The sequence below is a fragment of the Chironomus tepperi genome, unplaced genomic scaffold (assembly GCF_022539635.2).
Source record: "Chironomus tepperi strain 1889 unplaced genomic scaffold, CSIRO-AGI_Ctep_v1 contig_454, whole genome shotgun sequence".
Lineage (NCBI taxonomy): Eukaryota > Metazoa > Arthropoda > Insecta > Diptera > Chironomidae > Chironomus > Chironomus tepperi.
In genome coordinates this window covers 786832-810588 of record NW_027226576.1, presented here as the reverse complement: position 1 = coordinate 810588, position 23757 = coordinate 786832, and the positions used below count along the sequence as shown (strand labels likewise).

The 23757-nt window shown below is 28.2% G+C and overlaps 2 protein-coding genes across 2 annotated transcripts; one reads left to right on the top strand and one right to left on the bottom strand.

Annotated features, from left to right (window-relative positions):
* LOC139098818 (probable 3-hydroxyisobutyrate dehydrogenase, mitochondrial) lies at nucleotides 1-1596 on the top strand. The gene is made up of 3 exons (XM_070651147.1): nucleotides 1-269; nucleotides 549-1236; nucleotides 1304-1596. The coding sequence occupies exons 1-3, from the start codon at nucleotides 144-146 to the stop codon at nucleotides 1438-1440; spliced, it is 951 nt and encodes a 316-aa protein (XP_070507248.1). The 5' UTR covers nucleotides 1-143; the 3' UTR covers nucleotides 1441-1596.
* A 16009-nt stretch (nucleotides 1597-17605) lies between these two features.
* Tektin-C (Tektin C) lies at nucleotides 17606-19474 on the bottom strand. Its single transcript, XM_070651144.1, has 6 exons — nucleotides 19172-19474; nucleotides 18956-19058; nucleotides 18570-18822; nucleotides 18245-18479; nucleotides 17828-18034; nucleotides 17606-17740 (listed from the first exon to the last, which is right to left on the bottom strand). Exons 1-6 carry the CDS (start codon nucleotides 19472-19474, stop codon nucleotides 17606-17608), a joined length of 1236 nt encoding a protein of 411 aa, XP_070507245.1.
* Between the last annotated feature and the right edge of the window lie 4283 nt (nucleotides 19475-23757).

Here is a 23757-nt window from a genome sequence, read left to right as displayed (position 1 = left end):
ATTTACTTTTTTTCAGTCTTCTCTTGTGTGTGAAGTAAGAAGCGTGCGTGGAGATAATCTAATACCTCATTTCGACGATCGTGACCTTGAGTGAGGAAGTTGAATTATAATTTCAATAAAATTACCTATTCAATTGCAACAAAATGGCATTCCGTATTGTAAAATTATCACCAAATTTGGTTCGTATGATGTCAACAAACGCTACCAAAGTTGGATTCATTGGTTTGGGACAAATGGGAAACCGAATGGCCACAAATCTTATGAACAAGGTACTTTAAAAATAGCATTTTTAACTAACTCATGCGTCATTTTTATTAAATATTATTGATATAAAATTTTAATATTTAATACTAAAGTTAAATGAAATTTTCTCCTATCTGAAAACCTGTCATATGTTTACATATATGAGATAAGAAAATCACACCATAAAAATTGAGGAAAAATATGTTTTCAAGTTTTAATGAATAAATATTGATGGTTCTTTTACCTACATAATTAAAATTCTTCCACGTAATCATGCATATAAATAATTTATCGTTATTTTTAAGGGCTACAAATTGAATGTTTATGATATCTCAGCGGAGGCATGTGATGTAATGAAATCAAAAGGTGCTGAAGTATATAAAACCACACAGGAGTTGGCTAAAAACTCAGAATTTGTCGTCACAATGTTACCTAATAATGATATAGTAAAAAATACTTATGAAGATATGATTAAAGATGGTGTTAACAACAATACAATGTTTATCGACTCATCGACGGTTGATCCAGCCGTATCACAATACGTACAACAAATTGTAAAGTCTGCTGGCGCCAGTTTCGTTGATGCTCCCGTAAGCGGTGGCGTAATGGGAGCACAAAATGCGACCTTGACATTTATGGTTGGTGGTACACCAGAGGAGTTTGAAAAAGTCAAGGACTTTTTGGGTGGAATGGGTAGAAAAATTACACATTGTGGTACATACGGGATGGGAGAAGCTGCGAAAATTTGTAACAACATGATGCTTGCTATTAGTATGATTGGCACAGCCGAGACAATGAATTTAGCTATTCGATTAGGATTAGATCCAAAAGTATTCAACGAAATTATTAATGTTTCAACTGGACGTACATGGGCTTCAGAAGTTAATAATCCAGTTCCCGGCTTATCACCAGGAACACCACCAAGCAATGACTACAAAGGAGGCTTCTCAACAGCCCTCATTACAAAAGATTTGGGATTAGCTTCAAGTGTTGGTAAATACTAATAACTTTAATTAAAAGATTTACAATTTGTATTAAATATGTATTCATATTTTTTCAGCAACTGCATCAAACTCTCCAATTTTACTTGGTGGTCTTGCTCACAATGTCTATCGCTTATTGTGCACCCACGATTTAGGCAACAAGGATTTCTCAGTTGTTTATGATTTCATCAAGAAACAGACAGAAAAGAAATAATGGAAAGGGTTTAATTTTTTTGAAACAAATATACTTGAGGAGATATTAATGTTCTTCTGATATATGTGCATTTATTACTTTATAAAATACATTAAAATTTGGATTTTTGAATGTTTTTCTTTTAAAACAAATAAAAAGTTTATTCTTCTTTTAAAACGTTCTTCTATTGTACTTGTAAGTCAGATTGAAATTTTATCACTCATCAAAATATAATTGTCTTTTTTGACATTAACTAATATTGATTGTAATAGATTAAATGGAAAATTAATTATAAAAAGATTTAGGATCGACAATCTTTTTTTTTCAATTTTCAATACCCTCAGTTCCATTATATTCCGTTTAATCATTATTTGCTTTGGTATGATTGTCTTTAAGGGCAACCATTATTTTTTAAGCCATTATCATTCTTGAATAGGATGAGGCGATTTTATTTGTCGGCATTCAGGATTGAATTTTTTTATCGTCTTTCCGTCTCCATTGAATGAATAAAACATTAATACTCGCTAGCTCGTTTTCGCCTTTTCCTAAAATTTTTATTTTATGCTAACTGAGCTGACTTTCTACATCTCGAAAGTAATAAGATGCCATCGTAAAATAAATCGCATCCCTCTCTGTTGCTTTCTCTTGAAGCAATTCCCATTGTTATATTATTTTTGCCATTTCTTTTGTTATATTTCAGTTTGCCAAAAAAAGTACCTATACACATACAATAGAGTGGAAGTCCTAAAACAAATCATTTGATTTGATTTCACAATGTCGTGTATTACGTGAGTCCTCTTCTTTTTTATATTCTGTCTTTTTTCGATCCTCATGTCTCATTTCATGAGCCAAAACAAAACTATATTATGTTTGATAATATAAAAAGTGCTGAAATAAAAATGAGTAATAGTGTGATAGTGCTTTATTGCTATTGTCGTGAAAAGAAATTTTGCTCTCTTTTATTATTTTTCTTTTTATATTGAGTGAAAAGAAAACTTTTATTCTAACCGCACTTAGTATTTCTCTGGTTTGGTTTCATTATTTCTTTATTTCTTTTTTTATGAAATATCTAAAATTCTTTGCGAAAAGCAAAATTTGTTATGCGAAAAAGCTTTTTTTACTGATTTCTTGCTCAAAAAACTCGTACTGATTAGTACAGATAAGAAAAATATTGGAACTAAATCTCATCACCTTTTACCAAACACACTGAAAATTTTAATTAAAATAACAAATTTTTTTGACTACCTACCTTAAAAAATAATCAAACAAAATAAAAAACTTTCTGTCCTAACATGAAATTCACATCCTAGAGACTTCCTGAACCACTAATAACTTTGTGGTGCTGACTAACAGAAGTGGTCATTTATGAAAAATAAATAATTTATGTTTTGTTGGAATCTTGTTAGAATTTTTTCTAACTACCTAGAAATAAATTGTTAATTTAAAAAAGAATTAACTTTTATTGCTTTTTCAACAGAAGCAATGACAAATTCTATTACATTTTTGCTTCTGAAAATTGCTTTTAAAAATAATATTGCTTTATATTTATTACATAAATTGTTATTTACTGGTTGATTGAGATTTTTATATTCACATCTTAGAGGCAATTATTGATGTTTTTATGAAAACTTGAGTTTATTTAAAAATTATTGTATATCCATCTATTTACAAAGGTACATTGTGAAATTTTTGGCTGTGAAAATAAGCAAAATTCAGCAGTTTTGGTGCAGTCAGGACAATTTCACATCTTATAGTTAACACAGTGGTGTAGATATGTTTAGAAGAGCTTTCAGCCTTTCAATAAGGTTGTATAACTGTTGCCATATAAATGTCGACCCTTGGGACATGAAACAATTTTCTCTTTGTAATGCACTTGTATACAAGCAGTTTCCAACATATATTTTGAATCAAAGAATAATCACCACAATCTTCATACAATTTACGTTTCTCTGAACCATTAACATAACGATCTCAATTGTTGATTGTAAGCATCATAAAAGAATATGAAATGTATAACAAAAGTAAATGGAAAAGTAAAAAAAATAATATTAATTTTAGCTCTTTCTTGAAATTTACGATCCAATTTTTTCTGTGACATTTTTATTATACTAGCCGTGAAATAATTTTTTCTCCTTCTTTTGCGTGGTTTTTTACGATTATGATTTCCCTTTTCGGTTGGTTGATGAAACTAATATCATAACGGGAATGGAAAAGCTGTAAAGTTGCACACAGAAACTTGCTAAGTCATTTATTTTCTCCTAGTTGGTGGCATTAAGGTCTGCACAATTTTTATAAATTTTCTTCTTTTTTCCATTTAATTTTTCATACTCTCCTATTTCTCCCGTATTTTATTTATTTTTTGATGAATGACTTGCGAATTGTGTATAAAACACAAAAAGTTTTTAAGAAAATTAATTTTTTGTCTTTCTTTTTGCACTTTTTTTTTCTTATTCAACAATGAAAATAATTTCCTTTTTAGCATCTTAGATTATAATAAAAGTGATAGTCTTTAATGAAATTGGAAGAGAGTAAGATAGAGAATTGAAAATGGGTCATTGATTTTTATTGAATCAACAGTGAAAAAAGGAATAATAGATGATATTGAACCTTGGCAGCACTCTTAAAAAAATAAAGTAAAAATCACAAAAAAATGAAAATCAAATTTCAATTAAATGTTGCTAATTTAGATTAATTTTCATGTGATAAAAAGATTAAGATTTATCGCAGTCAAATTAGACATTTTACTATACTATTAACAGTTTTGCTTTAGAATCTTTTAAAAAATTAAGTATCTAGTGGTAGAGATCTAATTTTATAATCCTGATTCGGTATGTAAAGTGGGAATATGAAGAGGTTAATGTAAAAATAACCATAAAGCTTAAAAATAACTTTTTTATTTAGAATAAGTTAGGAAAATGCATCAAAAAGTTTTAGTACTACACTCAATTCATTCATAAAAGTTTATAGGCAATCAAACACCACCTTACCTGAGCATTTTCTCACTCACAAAAATAAGCAGGAAGATAAACTTTATGAGCTGGACGAATGACATGGACGTGAAGATTCTAAATACAATATATTGCAAATAATCAAAATAAGATTTATTTCAGCGTTTTCAAGTATCCATAAAAATTCCATCACAATTAGAAAACAGCAATGCTCAAAATTCAATTGAATAAATTAGTTCCATTTTCTTATTTCCGAAGGATTCAATTGAATTTTCGGAAGTGAAATGAAATGTCCATAAATTAATTATCTTTATGCTTTCCTTTTTTCATCTTCCTTAATTTTGCAAAAAAAAAAAAAATAAAACTTAGCGGCGTAAAACGATTTGCACTGCAATAAATAATTTGTTGAAGATGCCGCATTATCATGGACTGTCTTATCCACAGTTGGAATTTTAGGCTGCGTGAATAACTACTTTTCATTAATTAAAAGCTTTAGGAGTTCATTTTCATTTTGGTTTCTTTCTCAACACGAAAAGTAATTTTCATTTCCCATTTTTGTGCTTGATTTTTTTTTTCTTTCTTCTGTTGCTTTTACATTTCATTAAACCTTATTTTGCTTCACCACAATTCAAATGGAATAAAAATGTAAATTACAGTGATGAATTCACAAGTTTCAAATCCTTTAGAATGGTGAAAAGACAAATGGAATAAAACAATGAAACAATAAGGAAGACAAAGGAAGAGAATTGACATAGATATCACGCTCAATTTAATTTAGTTTTGATTATAAATCTGTGCCTAGTTCGTGAATAATTCCCATGAAAGAGAAGAATTTTTTAGACTCGCATTTGAGATTTTGTCAAGATATTATGTGAGAAAAACAAAAATATAAGACAAAAACGAAATAAACCAATTTTCAGAAGCGATAGCAATTAGACATTTCTTAATGTCTCAAGGTTCTTAACAAATATTAGCTCTTCTTTCATGTTTAATTTTGTTATACTATATCGAATATTTTTTTGATTGAGAAGCGGAAGGAAAAGGAAACAAGAAAAAGAAAAATTCATTTAATTAAATAAAGACATCACTGAAAAGGAAGAAGCAAATGATAACAAGATGAAATGAATAATGCTAAAACTTATTAAGAATATGCAAAGTATTATAATTTGAAGATAGATTGATATCTTGCTTTAAAAGTTACGATTGTTTCAACTTTTTTCTCTATTAATTTTGAAATTCAATTTAATTTACAATTTATGAACTTTGTTAAATAAGTGTCTAATTTAGATTTAATTATGTTAAATGTTTACAGAGTTGTTTAATTAATAAAATTACTTGGTCAATTACTACAAATGTAAAATTATAATTCTTTTTAATTAAAGCTAAAATTGATATAAAATGTTAGTCTCTTTAATATATAAAAATGAATTGCAAATCTGATTTAATAAAGGCTGGATAGAGCATATTAAAGGTAATGATGAATAGGAAATTATTACATATTTATCATGTTTACATGAACTCATATATTTTATTACAACGATTTATCAAATTATATGTTGAAATAATCTTCCTAGAAAATGTAATATCAAGTATGGCTTTCTCTTCAAATACTTATACCTACCTAATATGTATGTATTTTGCTTTACTTTCTTAAATTCATGAATATTCTGTTATGCTGTATGCATGAAATGTAGCTATGAAGTTCAAAAATTTAATACTTTTCTAACTTAAATCATATAACGAAATAACTTTTACATGTTGTATTTCGTATGCACGTGTAAATCCTAACTTAAGGTAGTTTTGCAGAAATGCAATAAAAACAATAAAGATACATCAATATTTATACATCTTTATGTTCAATCTCACCTCTTTCACTTCTCGCCTCTCTTACAATATTAGTAGTTTTTCTTTATAAAACATTATTGTGAAAATTCTTCTCGAGCAGCCTCTTAAGCACGTAATCCATATTGATTCTGTTTCTAGCAAAAACTGCTTTCTATTCTTTATTGTTTTAAGACAAAACACAGTTTTGTCGTTTATTTGTAAAGATTTTTTAGCTAATTTTTTCATATGATTGATTTTTATTACTGCTTGGGGAAGCAAGAAGAAAAAAATTTGATGCTCAAAAATTTTACTTGAATGATTACATTCAATTTGAAGAGCATCACTTATGAACAATACATTAGTGAGCATCACGAAACAATTTTTCAGCAATAATTTAAGAGTGACAAGCAAGAAATTTTATGATTCATTGCCAGCATTCAAAGTCATTAAAACATCAAAGTGTTGGGGAAAGTGTGGTTCGAATCACGTTAATTATGACACAAAGAGATTCAGTATCCTTTCATCTTTAACTATAACAATATGTTCGACATTAAGCGGTAAGTTTTATGTTATAATAATTTTGTAATGGCCATAGAATAATAAAATATAAGAAGAGGATTATACTCGAGATTATGTGACAAATTAGAGTAAAGAAGAAGAGATGTGAACAGAAACAATCATTGAAGACAAAAACAAGAAGAAGCGACAGAAATAAAACTTGGGGGAAAGAATATCCAAGAGGATTGAAGTTTTTACATTTTTAGAAAATTGACTTCTCTGGTTATGCGGACAAACATAACTTTATATACACAAATGAAATTATTAAGATAGAATCTGAAACTGTGTGTCAAGTAAGTTCACTAATTTAACAAAACCAACTTGAGGATTCTTTAAAATAAATTTTCATTTTAATTCTCCACGTTTGCATGCATGTATTTGTCAGCATCCAAAATATATCGAAGTTTTTGCTCATGTATTATGAAAAAATTGGATTAAGTAATGAATAAGAAAACTATTCTAGAAAAAAATTTTGATTACTCTTTTTCTGTTCTGTTCCAGTCAATATCATCTATGAGGTAATCATTATAATCATGATCATCATTGTCTAAAGCAACCAGCAACGCGCCTTATTGTCTTTACTATCAATTCTTAGGATTTGTGCAAAAGAAGAGTATGATTCTATACACCCTAGGATATTAAGCTTCTTTTTCGTCTTTTATATCTTGTTACTTATACATTGAATGTTCATCTTCTTGCTACTTATCAGAATAATCAGAATTTTCTTCCTTTTTACATCTCGTAATAATACTTCCTTCTGAATAGATGAAGGAAATTTTTGCGGATGAAAAAAGAAACGAAACTTTTTTCATTTTTATGTTGAATTTAGTATGTAGTACAATACAGGCAATAACGTTGACGCCTGAAATCTATTTTGTCGCATTTTACTTTTGGAACTTTTTTTCTTTCAACACACTTCTTTCGCTTTCAACACGATTAATTTTCGTCTAAACATAGCGAAAGTGAAAAATAAGAAAAAAATATAAATTGACACTTTCTTACTTCTCATGTTACATTCTACTGGATGAGTCTTCATATAACTCGAGTTATGGTAGGTAGTAAACACATTCCAGTTTAATATAACGCAAATACGATAAGACTAAATAGAGCTCATGAATATTGTTATCTATCACTCTCGCATTTTTATTTGTGTGATATGTGATTGATATCCTTCACTTATTTTGCTTCTATAATGAATGAGCATTTCTTCTTATATCCCTATTTACATAAAATAAGAAAAATATTCTTGTTTTTTATTTCCTCTCCTCATTTTATTTCTCATTTTTTTTTACAGAAAAAAAACTTAATAGCATGGAATAATTGTAGCGGCATCTCAGTTTACTTTAATTCACTGCCTAATATAACAGTTTCTTGTGTACATTCTATATTATTTTCATACAATAATGTTTCCTGAAAAGAGAAAAAAAAACCTCGAGAAAAAATGTGTGGATATAAAAGAAAATTGCGTGAGGTTGTGAACACACCTAATGACATTTTACAAAAAGTTTTTACTTTAATTAAAAACTTTTTATTGTATTATTTGTATTTTTGTTCTATTTATCATGACATCAGTGCTCGGAGAAGTAAATATATACAAAAATTCTATTAAGATTTTTTTCATTTTTTTCTTCCTAAATAAAGTCAAAGAAAGCTAGAAAATTAATGATAATTAAATTCTTCATTAGCTTATTTTCGCAAGTAACATCCACGAGTGAAAAAAAAAATCTGAACAAATTAGGAAGAAATTTAAGGGCATTATTTAAGTTAGAAAACTTTTTCACATTATTAAATGCTTTGCCAAAAATTTATTTATGTTTGTTGCAAATTAATTATATTATTTCATTGTATGTATACCTAATGTTAATCAAGTTCCATCAATGAAGGAAGTTTCATCAATTCTAATACTTAATATGTTGAAAAGCCCCAAATTGTTAATTTTGTAAAGCAATTTCTTAATGTAAATGTTTAATATTTTCCTGAGGCAGCTCATTGAATTCAAAATAAAGGTCAGCAGACGCCCATGAGTTCAAATGATATTGTATTAAAATTAGGACGATATTATCTTCCTCAAAATTATAAACGAGGAGGAGTAGATGCTTATGTACTTGATATTTTCATCCATCTAAATTGGAAATTTTACACACGAGATTATGATTTGGATATTGTTATAATTAAATTAAGCTCTCCAGTAGTTTTTAGTGATGTTGTTTATCCAATTTTCATGTGGAAATATAATGAGCCTCCTGTTGTGAAATTTGAATACATCTTTGGACTAATGGAAAATCAGAAAGTGATGCTCCACATGAAAAGTTTCACGTGAATTATTTAAGATAACATCTTACGGAAAATGTTTTCTAAAAAGCGAATCATGCATATTTCCTCAATTAATTTTCTCTGTGCTAAAAATATGAGTCCTTTCTATCAACTTCTCAGTAGGATTTTATGGCAAAGCAATCAAACGATAATTTATACAGCAAATTATCAGCATCGTCATATATGGACCTTTTGTCTAATATAATTGCTAATATTTACTTCTCAAAATTGAAATACTATTGATTCACTAATTAGCTTCCATTAGCTATTTATTTCAGTAAATGTGTCTCATTTTACATTGACAATTTAAATTCCGAAGTGTGTATTACGGCAATTTATCATTTTGCGGTATTTCGAGGATATGTAAATTAAAATCATTACGATTCATACGTCAGTTGAAAATAAAGGTAGAGGAACATTTTAATTTTTTCAAGATCGCATCTTTACTAGATGGTAACAGTCAGTAGGTTGATAAAACGATACCTTACAAAATCATTCAAATGTAAAATAATTCTATTTGTACAGAAAGATTTTAATTTATTAGTAACATTTTAAAGTTCATTAAAAGGTTAAAATTAAAATGTTATGTGCTCTATATGGTCTTGAAAAGAGAAAATTTGCAAATAATGATTAGAAATTATTATGTAAAAGAATGAAAATGAACTGAAAATCATTTAAGATTTATTTTTATTTACTTGACCCGAAAAAAAGAAGGAATGAAAAAAGTAAATACAGAAATGAAGAGAAATACTATTGAAATAAAAGAAGAAAAACTTCCATTCAAAGGAGGAAAAATAAAAAAGAATGAGGAAAGTTATGACTAACATCATAAAGGAAATATTTTTATCAGTTTCGTGTCGTCAACTGTTTTGTATAGCATCAATCTGTATTCATATTTGAATGAAGGTCGCCTCCCTAATCCTCATGAATACGATTATATACGCCTTTTGCATATATGATGATGATGATGATATTGTATGTACTCTTTTATGATAAAACCTTAAAGGAATTTTCAGTTTTTTTCTGATACATAAAATAACGATAAGCCATTTCTTTTTTATGCTGGTTCCCAAAACTGTATTCGAATGAACTCATGTAGATCTAAAGTCATTTGTCCATCAAGAAGTATACACTATATGTTTTAAAAGATGAAAAAGACATCATTTCATCAATATTCATAGATAATTGAAGCAAGCAATTTTTTTGTTCCTCTTTTGAAAGCTCCTTTGATAATATGCTTTGAGCTTTAATGCATGGATGAACCTGTAAAGCCGAATTAAGTTCTTTTCTCATTTAACATGGTTTTCCGTTTTTCCTTTGCCATTATGATACGGATTTTGTTCTTTGAATTCATAGTATGGATGAAATAGCCTATGGCACCAAAAATATAAAGATAAACACGATAGAGTGATATCAATGATCTGTGAATGTTTTTCAGCTTAACAAGGCTTTTTTATACAGACACAGAAATGTCGTGAAACAGCGCTATGAATTTTATGCTATTCAAACATTAATATTAAGAAATGGACGGAAGAATGTCTGGTTTTTAATTAAAATTTTTATGATTTAAAATTATTAAAAAGTCACAAACCTAAAAGAAAATTAATTAAAGAATTATTTTTACAAGCATGATATAATTTCTTATTAATTTTTCTTTCAAATATGTACATGTTTAGTGTTCGTACATTCATGACTCTTGTTTTCATATTTAATCAAAAGTTTTTATTTTCGGATTCTAAAAAAAGTTTTGTCCTTTTTGAAAGCTACAGGGAAATTGAAAAGCAACAATAACTTTTTATACTGTTTTGATTCTGTAGAGCCTAGAATTGAGTTTAAAATAATAAATTTCTGGAAAAAAATTATTAAAAATAAATTTTTAGGTAAACTCTGATGCAAAAAATAGGACTTTAATTTTTTTGCTTAGGTAATTACTTCAACGTTGTTAATATAAAAACATCCAGTCAAGATGAAATTCTTCGGTCCCTTTTGTGTATTTAGCATTTTTACCGCAATGGTAAAGACGATGATGATGAATGAGCCATTTAAAATTTTCATCACGATTAATTTTGTAGCACAATAGTCCTTCAAAGATTAATTAGTCAAAAAGATATTAAAGTTGTGCTTTTTTATTTATTTTAAACCAAATAAATAACGACAGTAAGAATAAATTATGATATATAGTATTTTAGGCTTCATATTTTGAATTTCTAAGTTTTGATAATACTGTAATAAAAAAAGTAATGTTGAAAGCTTTGGATAGTCGTAAAATATCCGTGAACACGTTTTTCAGAAAGCATATGAAGAGTAACAGTACCAAGGCAGATCATGTGAATATTGCAAAGGTAGTTTTAAAATGCTTTATGAATACTGAACCCAGCAGCCATTAAAAATCGTGTTTTGCTTTTTTCCCAAATTTATGGTTTAAGGTACTAAAAATTTTATTGTGGTATTTTTTTTTCTCTTACGGGCTGCGACCTGCTTCTCTTTTCTCGGGGCTTCCTTAAAGAGCATTTCCTTCCTCATCTCATCTCTCATTTTCATTTTATTTTATATATACTTTATTTTAAAGTGAATCAGCGAACCAATAAAAGTAAAAAGAGCATTTTTATGTGCTTGATGTAAACTCATAAATTTTATGATCTTCCCATTTCACATTTAAGTAGAAATTTTCCTAATTCAAAAGTTTTCGACTTTTTTGCGAGTTCTCTTTACATAAGCTTTTTCATACAAAATATCCCAAAATTCACTCCTTTCCCTTTTGAAATATGCATTTTGGGAGCAAGATACAAGCACATATGTTCATTTTCAATTCGCCATTTCACTGCCATAAGTTTTTGTTCATTGCTACAGTAAGTGTATATCATCATCTTCCATAAAAATATAAAGAAATGATAAGAACAGCAACAGAAAATATTTTTTTTTCTCACAACTTATATCTTTCTATGTTTATGTACAGCAAACAAGAAGGAATGTAGGCAAAAGTGTGTTACAGAAACATTATGTATCCTAAATTATATTTTATTTTAATTTAATAAACTCATATAGCGAGCACTTACACGTTCACATTCCATGACATAAAAGAGAAAAATCTTTCACATTCATTTTATTACCATTTGGGAAAGAAAGCATGGAAGCAAGCAAGAAGCAAGTAAACCAACCATCAGGCATGAGAAAAAATATGAATCATACAAAAACATAGCATGAAAGTATAATGGCAATAAAAGAAAAACAATACAATACCCGAAATTGTTGGTTATATTGTTGGAGTCATTTTGGAGCAAATATAATAATAAATATTTTTCTTCGTCATGAATTATTTTTTATATCCCACTTTTATCTTCTTCCTCTATGTTTTATGCACTTAAAGAAAATTCTGATTTTTCAATTTTTCTCTTTTCCGTTTCAACTTTTTTTGTTTAAAAGATATAAAATTTAAATTTGTTGTTGTAAAAGTAATGGCCTAAAAGTGACTGAATTGAAGAATTATAAAGAACTTAGTAAAACGATTTCGAAATGCCTAGATAAGCTTTGTAAATGAGTATTTAAAAGTGTAATAATGAGCCAACAATTTTATTGAAAATCTTCAAATTAAAACAAAAAAAATATTGTAATTAGGATATAATAAAGAATTCAGATGAATTAACGTGTAATTGTGTTTTTAAAAGTTTAAAAAGTAGCCATGAACATTCACGGCTGGTCTGCGACAGAAAACAATCTATTTTATATTTTATTAACACCAAATGGAAGCCGTCTATATTTGGAAGTCACGTGGACGTCAAAAAGTTAACGTCAAGTGGACGTCGGGTTAGATTCTGTAATTTTAAATATTTTGTGTTTGCGGCGCCGCAGATTTTTGAAATTAAATTCACGGTTTTTAAGGTTTTACACGAAAAATTAAGGCACGATCAATTTTTAGAAACAAGTACTATGTAAAGAACAGAAAACGTCATTACCTATCAATACCAATATGTTCTAAAATCTCGAAATTCCTTTAAAATATTTGTATATCCATAAGAATCCTATTTTTTATAAGGTCAATTTCAAAGTTATGAAACTGAATTTTTAACTTTCCTTATTTATTATTTTATATTTTCTGCTTCTTGTTTTCAATGAACACGCATTTTTATAAACCCACTAATGCTACCACTCTACATCAACACAAAACCCATTTTATTTTATCCCAAAACAACTGAAATAAATGAAAATAAAGAGAAAATGTTTCTCTCCAACTCCTCTCACATCTTGCTGTACTTAAGAAGGCCAAACACATATTTACAATATATATAATGCTGTGTTTGCTGTGTCATGTGTACTAAAAATGAAAAACGAGAAAAATGAAAACAAAAGCATTAGCCGAAATATATTAGTGCGTTTTTTATTACAAACAAATGTTTCGTAGACTGTTGGTTATTTTCATCCAGACATATGGGGAAAATTCTCAAACACATATTTTTTTGTTTTCTCTTCATTTTTAAAATAAATTTAAACGTACTTATACGAGACTATACATATATATATTTTTTGATGTTTTACAGTCATAGCTTTGTTTACGAATTCATACTCACAAAATCTGATCTTAAGCTTTATTCTCACCCTATTCCAACTGATGTATATTTTTGAGAATAATTTTAAGTATTCAAATGAGGGCTTTCTCTAAATATTAGATGTACTTTATATCTGAGTGCGGTTAGAATGCTTCTGTTTTATTTTGTCATGTCTATTTTCAAAGCAATTTTTTAGCTCATATACATACATGTATTTTTTATAGATCTTTAAAATTTATATTGGCAAGGGTCAGATATTTTTTGATTGTACAAAGAATAAAGAATATGAGCATTCGCTTTGTCTTACTGCCAAAGGAAAGCTAATAGTATGGAAACGAAAAGAAAACTAAATAATGCCAAAAGTCAGTTAAGACAAAAACAGTCACAGAAAGTTATTAATTTCAACATTAATTAATTAATAAGTTAATTCAGAGTTTTTTTTGCCATAAAATAAGGTCTATAAAATAAATTTTATCCCTTCAAATAAATTATTATACACACCAGTAGCATGATTCTAAATCAAGCAAATATTCCCTGCAGTATACTCTAGCATCACATACAACTTATATACATTGGTAGCAAAGTTTCAATTTTATGTGAATTTATGTAAAAGCTGTAATGAAGAAAATTTACGAAAGAAAAAAGGAAAGACGATTAAATAAATTTTCACACCCAGCTCCAGAAATAGAGAAATAAAAAAAGAATAATTTTCGATCATGTTTTGCTTCGAAGTATTCATTGCTTGAAACTGTAGCTCTGGGCATTTGCCAGCAACAACAAAATTAAAACGAGAGCAAAGCAGCAGGAAAAAACAATTTTGAAATGATTAATTTAGTTATCCAATCGAATTTACGTCGAACCTGAAGTAAAAAATGTAATTTACCATTTTAAATTAATTTTATATTTTCCTCTTTTTTTACTATTTCCCTTAAGTAGTACATAAAATGTTTTTTCATCACTGGATTTATTTTTTAAGTACATTGGATATATTATTTAAAAAGCATTGCATTAAAAATGGAAATTGAAAATTTTACATTTGAAGTTTATTTAAAATGTTTATTTTTATCAGGAGCACTATCAAAATAATGAAAGGAAATACAAATTGTAGACGAATTTTTACATCAGAAAAGCAATTTCCGGGTACATGAAACGCATCTTAATTGATTTCAAGTTATCGATTTTCTCCTTTTGAAAATCATATTTAAGAGAAGTTGACTGGCCCGTTACAAGTCTGTATTTTACAGCTTTAAAGCAGCCATATAAAACGATTCTTGATATATATATTATTGTCTTGTAATTTTTGATTCTTTATGAAAAATATTTTTAAAGAGTCATCATTACTTTTCAAAGCAAGGAGGAAGTCATGGAACATTCAATGAAAATTATATAACAGGTAAGATATCAAATATGAACAGTTCTCACCGCATGGAAGAAGCAATAATATAAAATGCGTGAAAGTGTCTGTTTCGTTATCAACAGCTGGCAAAATAAGTTGAAAACCTATAAAAATCATCAATAAAGAACGAATGAAGAAAAAAATATTATTTTCTATAGAAGCAGTGCGCGTATCTCTCATAAACTTTTAATGATGCGCGGTGTGTGTTTTAATGGGCTTTAATAGGTAACATTTTTTACAGATCCATATCTATACATTGATAAAATGAAATTGCTTGGAAACCATGAAAACCTCATGGAAACATGAAATGACATTAGTTGCAAATGCAGACTTTAGAAACAGAATGGATGTGGAGACTGAATAATCATTTTACAATTTAATGAATAAAGTTTTATGTGAATAAGCAAAAACCGCATCATATTATTAAAAAAAGAAAAAAAAATCTAGAGATATGAACAAATTAGCCACTTCTTATTTCATTGACAAAGCTTTATGAATATGAACAAAAAAAAAAGGAAATAAAGAAGAATTATTTGGAAATATTCCAAAACTTTTAAATCGTTTATCACACAAAACAAAATGGTTTATTTCAAAAAATTTTGTTGCTTTATAATTGCTTGAAAAATTAGCTTTACATGTTTTCTTGTGGTTTCATTTATAGAAAGAAATTTATTTTGTAACCCCATTTGGTATTGAAATAATGAAATATTTCATTTCATTTCTAAAATTTAGCTCTAGTATATTTTTGAAGAATAAACATCTACTTCAACCCTTAGTTACGAAGACCACAATTTAAGCGAATAATGAGGGAATTGAAGGTCGTAATAAATTATGCTATCTCTTATTAAACCCTATTAAACTTATTAATACTTAATAGGTTTATTATTCTCGGTTAAACAAATATGGATATACTTAAATGTATACGAATATAAGAACTAACCATTTAAAATCAAATCAATACAAGAAATGTAGTAAAATTCATACACAAAGGACACGAGTTGGAAAAAATAAGGAAGTTTACGTTTTTATTATGAATAAAGCATTATATTGTCAGACATTGGTAGTTACGCAAAATAAAAAAAAAAACTTGGACGGCACAAATTCAACCTCATAAGCTTTGTATGTAGAACAATAAATTTTTATTACATTTTGATTGTATTTAGATACTTTAGTTGAACAATACAAAAACGATTCGCTTCTTTTTTCTCTTTTAATGCTTTACGATAGTCCATATACATTCTGAATTTTACATCTAGACTTTTATTGCATTTATTGTTTCTGCTGTATTGTTGTATGTATGTTATTACTGCTTCTGAATATAGCTTTTGTAAAAAATTTATTAGAATTTGCTCCAAAATGTATTTCTCTGGTTCTTTATTGGTTTTGACCCTTAACCATTTTTCTTTGATGTCTTTTTGTATATTTATAGCGCATTTTAAGAGTTTTCTCATTCTTTAATTATTAGATTCATCAAGCTGAAAGTTTAATCTAAATCAATGATGGGCAAGCTTTTTTGCCACGGAACAGTTCAGTAGAAGAAAATTTTTCACATTCTTGCATTTCAAATTCGTTCAGTGTATCAACGACAACATATGTCTTGTTCCAACGTGTAATCACAATTGTTAATTTGGCAGAATATTTTTTAAAATAAAATAAATATATTTTTAAAGCAAAAAAAAAAATACCAACCTAATAATAATAAATTCATTTTACTTGAAAAGGAATTAATTTAAATGTGACTGAAACAGCTCTTTCTTTTATTTAAATAGTCATTGAGTTGACATAAAATAATTTCTTTTCCTAAAATCATTCAAGAAATCAAATTTAATACACGAGTAATTTCGCAACTGGTTGAAATTTTAAAAGATTCATAATTACGTTTAACCTGAAACAAACCGTGTCCCTTTTTCACGAGTGCCATTCTTTGCTTTGTTACTCTTTATTCATTGTTTTTTTTTCTAATTCATTATGTGGGTTGAATAATGATAATAAAAATGAACAAGGATGGAGCGAAGGTGAAGAGATGACAAAAAGAGGGTTAATGATGAAAATTAATAATTCTTTTCGCAGCATTTATAATTTTTTTAAACGAACTTTTTTGTCAACGTCTAAAGGTTGAATAAATATTTTATTATTTATCAGGCTAAAATGTCCATAAACTTTTTGAAGAAGCATGAAGGACTTATTTAGAAAAGTATCATCTGGATTTAGTCTGTTGCTTTGGATTAAGCTTTACTTCCCTGAAACTTTGAAATGGAATAGCAAATTAATAGAAATAAATCCATACTAAACAAATGCTGAAAAAGAGGTAGTGCATGGAGAAAAAAAAATGAAAAAAAAATTCGAAAGTTGATTTTTGATTTATGAACACACTACATACGAGAGTACATCACAATGCAACATGAGAAGCGAGAAACTGTTTATTTTTATGTCATGATTTTGTAGCTACAAAAATTCACACGAAAGCGATATCAGACAAATTATTGTTTTATGCGATGACTTAAAAATTTATGTTTTCTTTTCATTCAAATTTTGTGTTTTATGCTTGCATATCCGTGCTATGGCAGTGCTTTTGAGTTGCTTCAGCATTTCATTCCCTATATTTAGTACTCTTTGAATTTCAAACTTTCACGTACAGTCATGCAGTCCATGTCAATTTTTAATGAATTTATCTTTAAATTTATTTCTTCCTCTTGCAGCATCTGAGTATTCAATAAGTAGCGGAGGGTTGTCTTTGACTGGAATGAAAGTTTTTGTCACATTTAATTAAAATGAAAACTAAAAAGTTTTTCAATTAAATGCTGGAATAGTACATTTGTACGAACCTGATCGATCATATGAGAAAGTTTTGTGTAAGTGTCCTTAAGTGCCATCAATTCCCTCATCAATGTGTCCTGTGCTTTATCCTTGCATAACTCTATACCAACTCTCTGTGCACGATTCCCCAATCTCATTTGAGATAATGCTACATATCGTTCCTTCTCGGCTAATTCCTTCTCAAGTTTTGTAATATTTCGAGTTAAATCGTTAACCTTTTTTTCAAAAAGGAAATTCATTAATTTTGTTGGTCGAGTTAAAATTATTGTTGTGTTTACAAGTCACATAAAATTCAACAACCGCATCAAAAAAAAGAATGGAATAAAGACGTTATTGAAAACTTAATAGAAAAAGAATAAAAAAGGGATGAAAAGAAAGGAACCAAAAAGCACAATACAAAAGGGAAAAGGGACAACATTGTTCACCTGATTTGCTGTACCACAATGCAATCCTTCCAATTTCATTTTCATATATCGTATTTCTTCCATTCTGGTACGAAATGACTCATTTGTTCGATTAAATTGATTGGAAATGTCTTCAACAACTTGCTTGAATAGGATTTCAACATATGATCGTAAAGACATTCCACATTTAATTTCTTGTTTGCACAACTCAATATTTTTTGTTGTTTCGCGTGTCCATTCCTGCATAGTTGAGTTACTGAAGGAAAAAATTAAATTAAATTACGTTACATACGTGTTAATTGATTTGAGACTGAGCATGTATTAATATGAAAAATATTCTACTCACTATGGATCAAGATTCATTTTTCCTTCATATATTTTCATATCAATTTGATTTTCACGCAAAACTAAGTTTTGTTGGTCTATCTGTAATGAACTTTCTTTATTTTCAAGGTCTCGAACTAACAAATAGATTGTGGAGCGTAGTTTTCGAATTTGTTCAACCGTTTCGGCATGCAACTTTTCTAATATAGCTAATGAACCCAAAATAATTTCACGTTCTTTTCGCAGATTCTTCTCCACATCATCATCAACGTTATCTTTATGCCACCGCAAATGGAACAGAAATGGAAAGCAAAAAGAAAATGCATTAGTGTGATGACAAGTCAGATGCTTCAACACAAATCGAAATGCCATATGCTACAAATGCTTCAAAATGAGAGATGCTTTTACCTATTCCAGTACGATTTTCACGCAATATGATGCATTTTTCACATATGACTAATGGATCAGTCTTGATGGATTCGATTGCACATTCGATTCGATTTTTTGTATCCTATCAAACAGAAAAAAATAATGAAAAATGAACAGTGGATGTGTTGTACAAGTAAGTAGTAAAATCCAGCAGAAGATAGAAAAAAAAATCGATAAATCATCATGGAAACAAACCTTCAATATTTCCTGTTCACGTTCACCCAACTTTTTCTGTTCTCTCAACTCATCGACAGTAAATGCAATATGAGAGACTCTTTCTTCTAACCGATAGTCAGTTTCCTTCTTGAACTTAGTTGTTGTTTCCTTTGTCTCATCAATGACACGTTCAGCTTCACATATCACACGATCTGCAAATTTTTGTTGATCACATGAAATTCTAGACTTTAATTGATTATTGTACGTCCAATCTTTATGTGTGTATTTCGGATTCTGATTGACATCATGATGAAAACCACGTTTTGTTAATTGATAGGACATAATTTATGAAATTTTGTTATTTTTATTCAAAAATTCTTGGTCTCAATTTTTTTTTTCCTTCTAAAATTAAATGAATGTTTGATCAATAAAATAAAAGCTTACTATGAAAAACCTGAAGAGGTCGCTTAATAATAATATCTTTTATGCCTCGCAGAAATTTTCTCTTTTTGTTTTGTTTGAATCCCTCAAGCAAACAAATTCACTCAGCAGTCGAAAACAATGATCGATTTTCCACCTGTAGATTTTCTTCCTATCCTTTTGGATTCATATGCTTAAGAGCAACAAGAAATAAAGAAAAAGAAAACTTATTGACTGCAATTGACTAGTTGAAAACAATGAAAACTTAAGATTTTAACTTTCGGTATTTGACATTTTTCTTATTATTATCCTATCCTTTGCCTTTAAGCTACAAATGTCATAATTTATAATATTAAGAATCTTTGCTTTCGTAATAGTTCTTATAGCAAACATCACTTTGTTATTGATTCTATGGTGAAGATAAAGAAAGATTATATCATATATTGTCGTACATTTATGAAAAACTCGCATTTTTTCAGTACATAAAAGATTTCATGGGTAGACTAACAGATAGAGAGATAGATATAAGAATATGTTTTCTTATCGAAAAAGGAAAAAGAAAAGAAAATTTATTTGAAAGCAACAGAGCAAAATATTGATCCTATTAATATGTGACTGCTTTTGGGATTTTTGCTTCCTTAAGAAAAACACAAGTTTATTGCAATCCATAGATATTTTGCTATTGTCATCATTCTCTCCTCCCACTCTATACATGTCTATAGATGTTTACACATTCAGTGACATTTAAGAAAACTTTTGACAGCAATTTCATTTCTCTTCTTCATTTTAATATATTGTTGTCAAATGACATCGTACAGCAAACCTATTTCATCTGATTTTGTTTTATGAAAAATTGATGCAATACAAAAAGTTTTTCCAAATTTTTAAAGATTTATATAGTCCTCCGGCTCTCTATGAGGATTTATATATTTACTGTAATTGTCATAATCAATATATAATCAGCACTCGAGATTATAAAAGCTTTATCACGGGTGTGACATATTTGGTGTTTATTTTACTTAAAAGTGGAATGACAGAATTTTATTTTAAATCCGAAGAAGCCTTAAAAACGCACCTTAAAGCAATAGTTGAATGCTAGTTGAACACAACTTACTAATATTAACAAACTACGTACCAGTCCTAAAATGATTCTACGTAATATGAATAGCAACTAGCAACTTATGATAAGAAAAAGAAAGGAGAGGAAGGATGGTCATAAAACAGTACATTACCCACTAAAAAAACAAATAAAAATGTCCAAAAGGAGTCTATTTGATAAGAAGAACAAACACGGCGAATATGTGTTGTGTGTACTGAAATTTCTAGTAGTATATGTACATAAATTGACACACTATTAAAGCCGATGAAAACTACAGTTCATTCCCAATCGTGCAATCACGTAAAACATAAGGACGTTTATCAATAATGTTATTATATTACGTTCGTCATCATTATAGAGGATAAAAATGAACGAGAAAAGGAGGAGATTAACGATTCAGTATGTAGGTTTATTGATTTCTGTGTAAAACTTTTAGTTTTTTATGTCAACGTAGCCAGATGATGTTTATGACGTAGATTTTTATCTGTCATGATTGCACACACATAAAGCTTGTAACGTATATTGAAGCAATATAAACGATATGTATTTATATATCAATAGCAACTCGATTTGGTTTTACATAAAATTTTCATAAGCTTGTTGAAAAATTAAAGCGAAAATAGCGAATTTGTTGAACATATCGCAGATATTGAGAACACATATGTATAAAGGAGATCCCATGCATATTTCATGCACAAATCAAGCAGGAAATTGAATAAAATCCATAAAAAAGGTTCCGTTCTCTTTTTTTTTATTTTGTCGGTTGCATATCGAATATTGCTAGCTGTTAGTTTGCGAATTGATATGAAGTATTCACAATTTCTCTCTCACACAAGCTCATTCGTTTTCGTTCTCTTTATCCTGAATATGTCGATATCGATTTATTTATTTATTTTTATTTTGTTTATTTTCATACTTAACTATAACATAAAGTCATTCAGCAAACTATAAAAGATATCACGAGTTCATATACGAAAAATAATTGTGTGAATGAATGAGTAAGTGAGCATGTCTTCTTTTTTATGTTATACCATGTTCGCATGTTAGAAGGAAGATCACATGTTCGCATGTTAGAAGGAAGATCACAACAAGTATATTATATTCTGTACATATATTAATAATTTTCAATGTTTCAATTCAATTTTTTTTTTTATTTTCTTTTCATTTTTTATTAGGAATGTATGTACGGAAAAGGAGAGGAATATTTTAAGAATAAAGATCACAATCAACCAGATATTTTGTGTATAAAATAATATTTTATAATACATTGGAAAAAGGCAATGCTGAATATCCTTTTTACATTCTTCTACTCTGCATTATATCCTGTTTTATGACTCCTTTTCCTTCTGATACAATTTTTATTTGCTTGTTGTTATATCTTATTTTCTTCTTCCAAAACTTTACCTTTATTTTTTACAACATTCAACGGCTGCCGTCGCTTTCATAAGAGTAAGGATTTGGAAGATATAATATTTAAATGATTCAAGTAGAGTGTCTTCTATACCATATTCCTTTGTAAGTATAATTTTTTTCTCATAAAACCAATTGAATTCTTTAAGGCACTAACGTCTTTGTTATGCAAAACTTCTTTAAGGCACTAACGTCTTTGTTATGCAAAACTTTATATTGATGTTGGTTAAAGCTAAATTGTAAAGGTGTGCACACTAAAAAGCCACATTTCAATGTTAAATTTTTGTCGTTCTTTTCATGACCATCATCGTTTCATCTTCAATGTTTTTGTGACGATATCAAATTCACTCAGAAAAACATTTCACGTTTGCATATTTTCTTAAAGAAACCACTCACTTGTGTAAATAGTGAGACTTCTTAAACATCCTTCAATGATCCTTTTCAATATTTGTACTTTGTACTCAACATGAAGGCTAGATAAAAAGAAATGAAAAGATTTTTTTTTCAGTGAAACTTAAAATATGCTGATTCCGGAGACAGATGGTAGAAAGGAAACAGGTGTTCCATAATCTTATTATGTCATCCCTCATTCATAGTTATTCCTTATACTATATATGTTTAGCTACTTAGTCTTTTAATTGAATTAAATTTTCTTTGAACAATTTTTTAGGTTTATTTTGAAAAAATGAACTCAACTGGTTTAAAAGCTTAAATTAAATTTCTTTAGAAAAGGTTTGTTATAAGGTCTTGAATATATTCATGGCTCATACCCTTGAATTTTTCATAGAATTTGAACCAAACATATTTTTACCAAATTTTTACTGTAAAATTTGATTAATAGTTTTACTTATATTGTTGTTGAAATTAATTAACTAATTTAAAAGGAAAGGAAATTCATAAAAACAAATACAGATTTTGCATTCTAAATCAAATTAAATCAGTATTATAAATTTAACAATTTTCGTGGAATTCTGAATATGTAAATTCAATCAAATTACTTTTTCTCGTATAAAACAAACCATATAATGTGGGTTACAGTGTCAATCCTTTCATCGCTTTAATAATACTTCTCAGAAGTGTTTGATTATATTCAGCATACATATCTGAGTAATGTTTTGCTTCGTGCTTTTTTAAATTTATTTGATTCAATGACATGCTTGTTTCTGTGTGTAACATGATGCAAATATTTTTTTTTCTGTTCACTGTCTACCTTAAGGCACTTTTCATGAAATTTTTGTGTGCATCAATTCATTCATAAGAGACTTTATAAAGAATCTTTCAAATTAGTTTTCTGACGTTTCATAAAAAAATCTTTTGAATCTTACTGCCATCATTTCACAAAATAAAACTTCGTTCTTTGATATATATATATTTTTTAAATGAATCTGAATAGGATGGAAGCAATGAAAGAAAATGAAGTAATGTGAGAGATGAAATGAATGAAATTTCGTTTGAAAAAGGAAAATTGAGATTTTCCTCTTTTTGACACTTTTCACTAGAACTGAACAGCAAGAAACGTAGATTTTTTTGAAACTATTTCTTCTATCTTGTACAAAAAGCTTTTCTACTTTTTTTTGCTTAGTTGCAGAGGTGAAACATTAAAAAAAGAATTTTCGCTTCTTTTTGTTGGTATGTAAAGAAAGAAAATGTACAAACGATTTTCTTCATTTCTTACATGGCAGAGAAGAGAAATAGA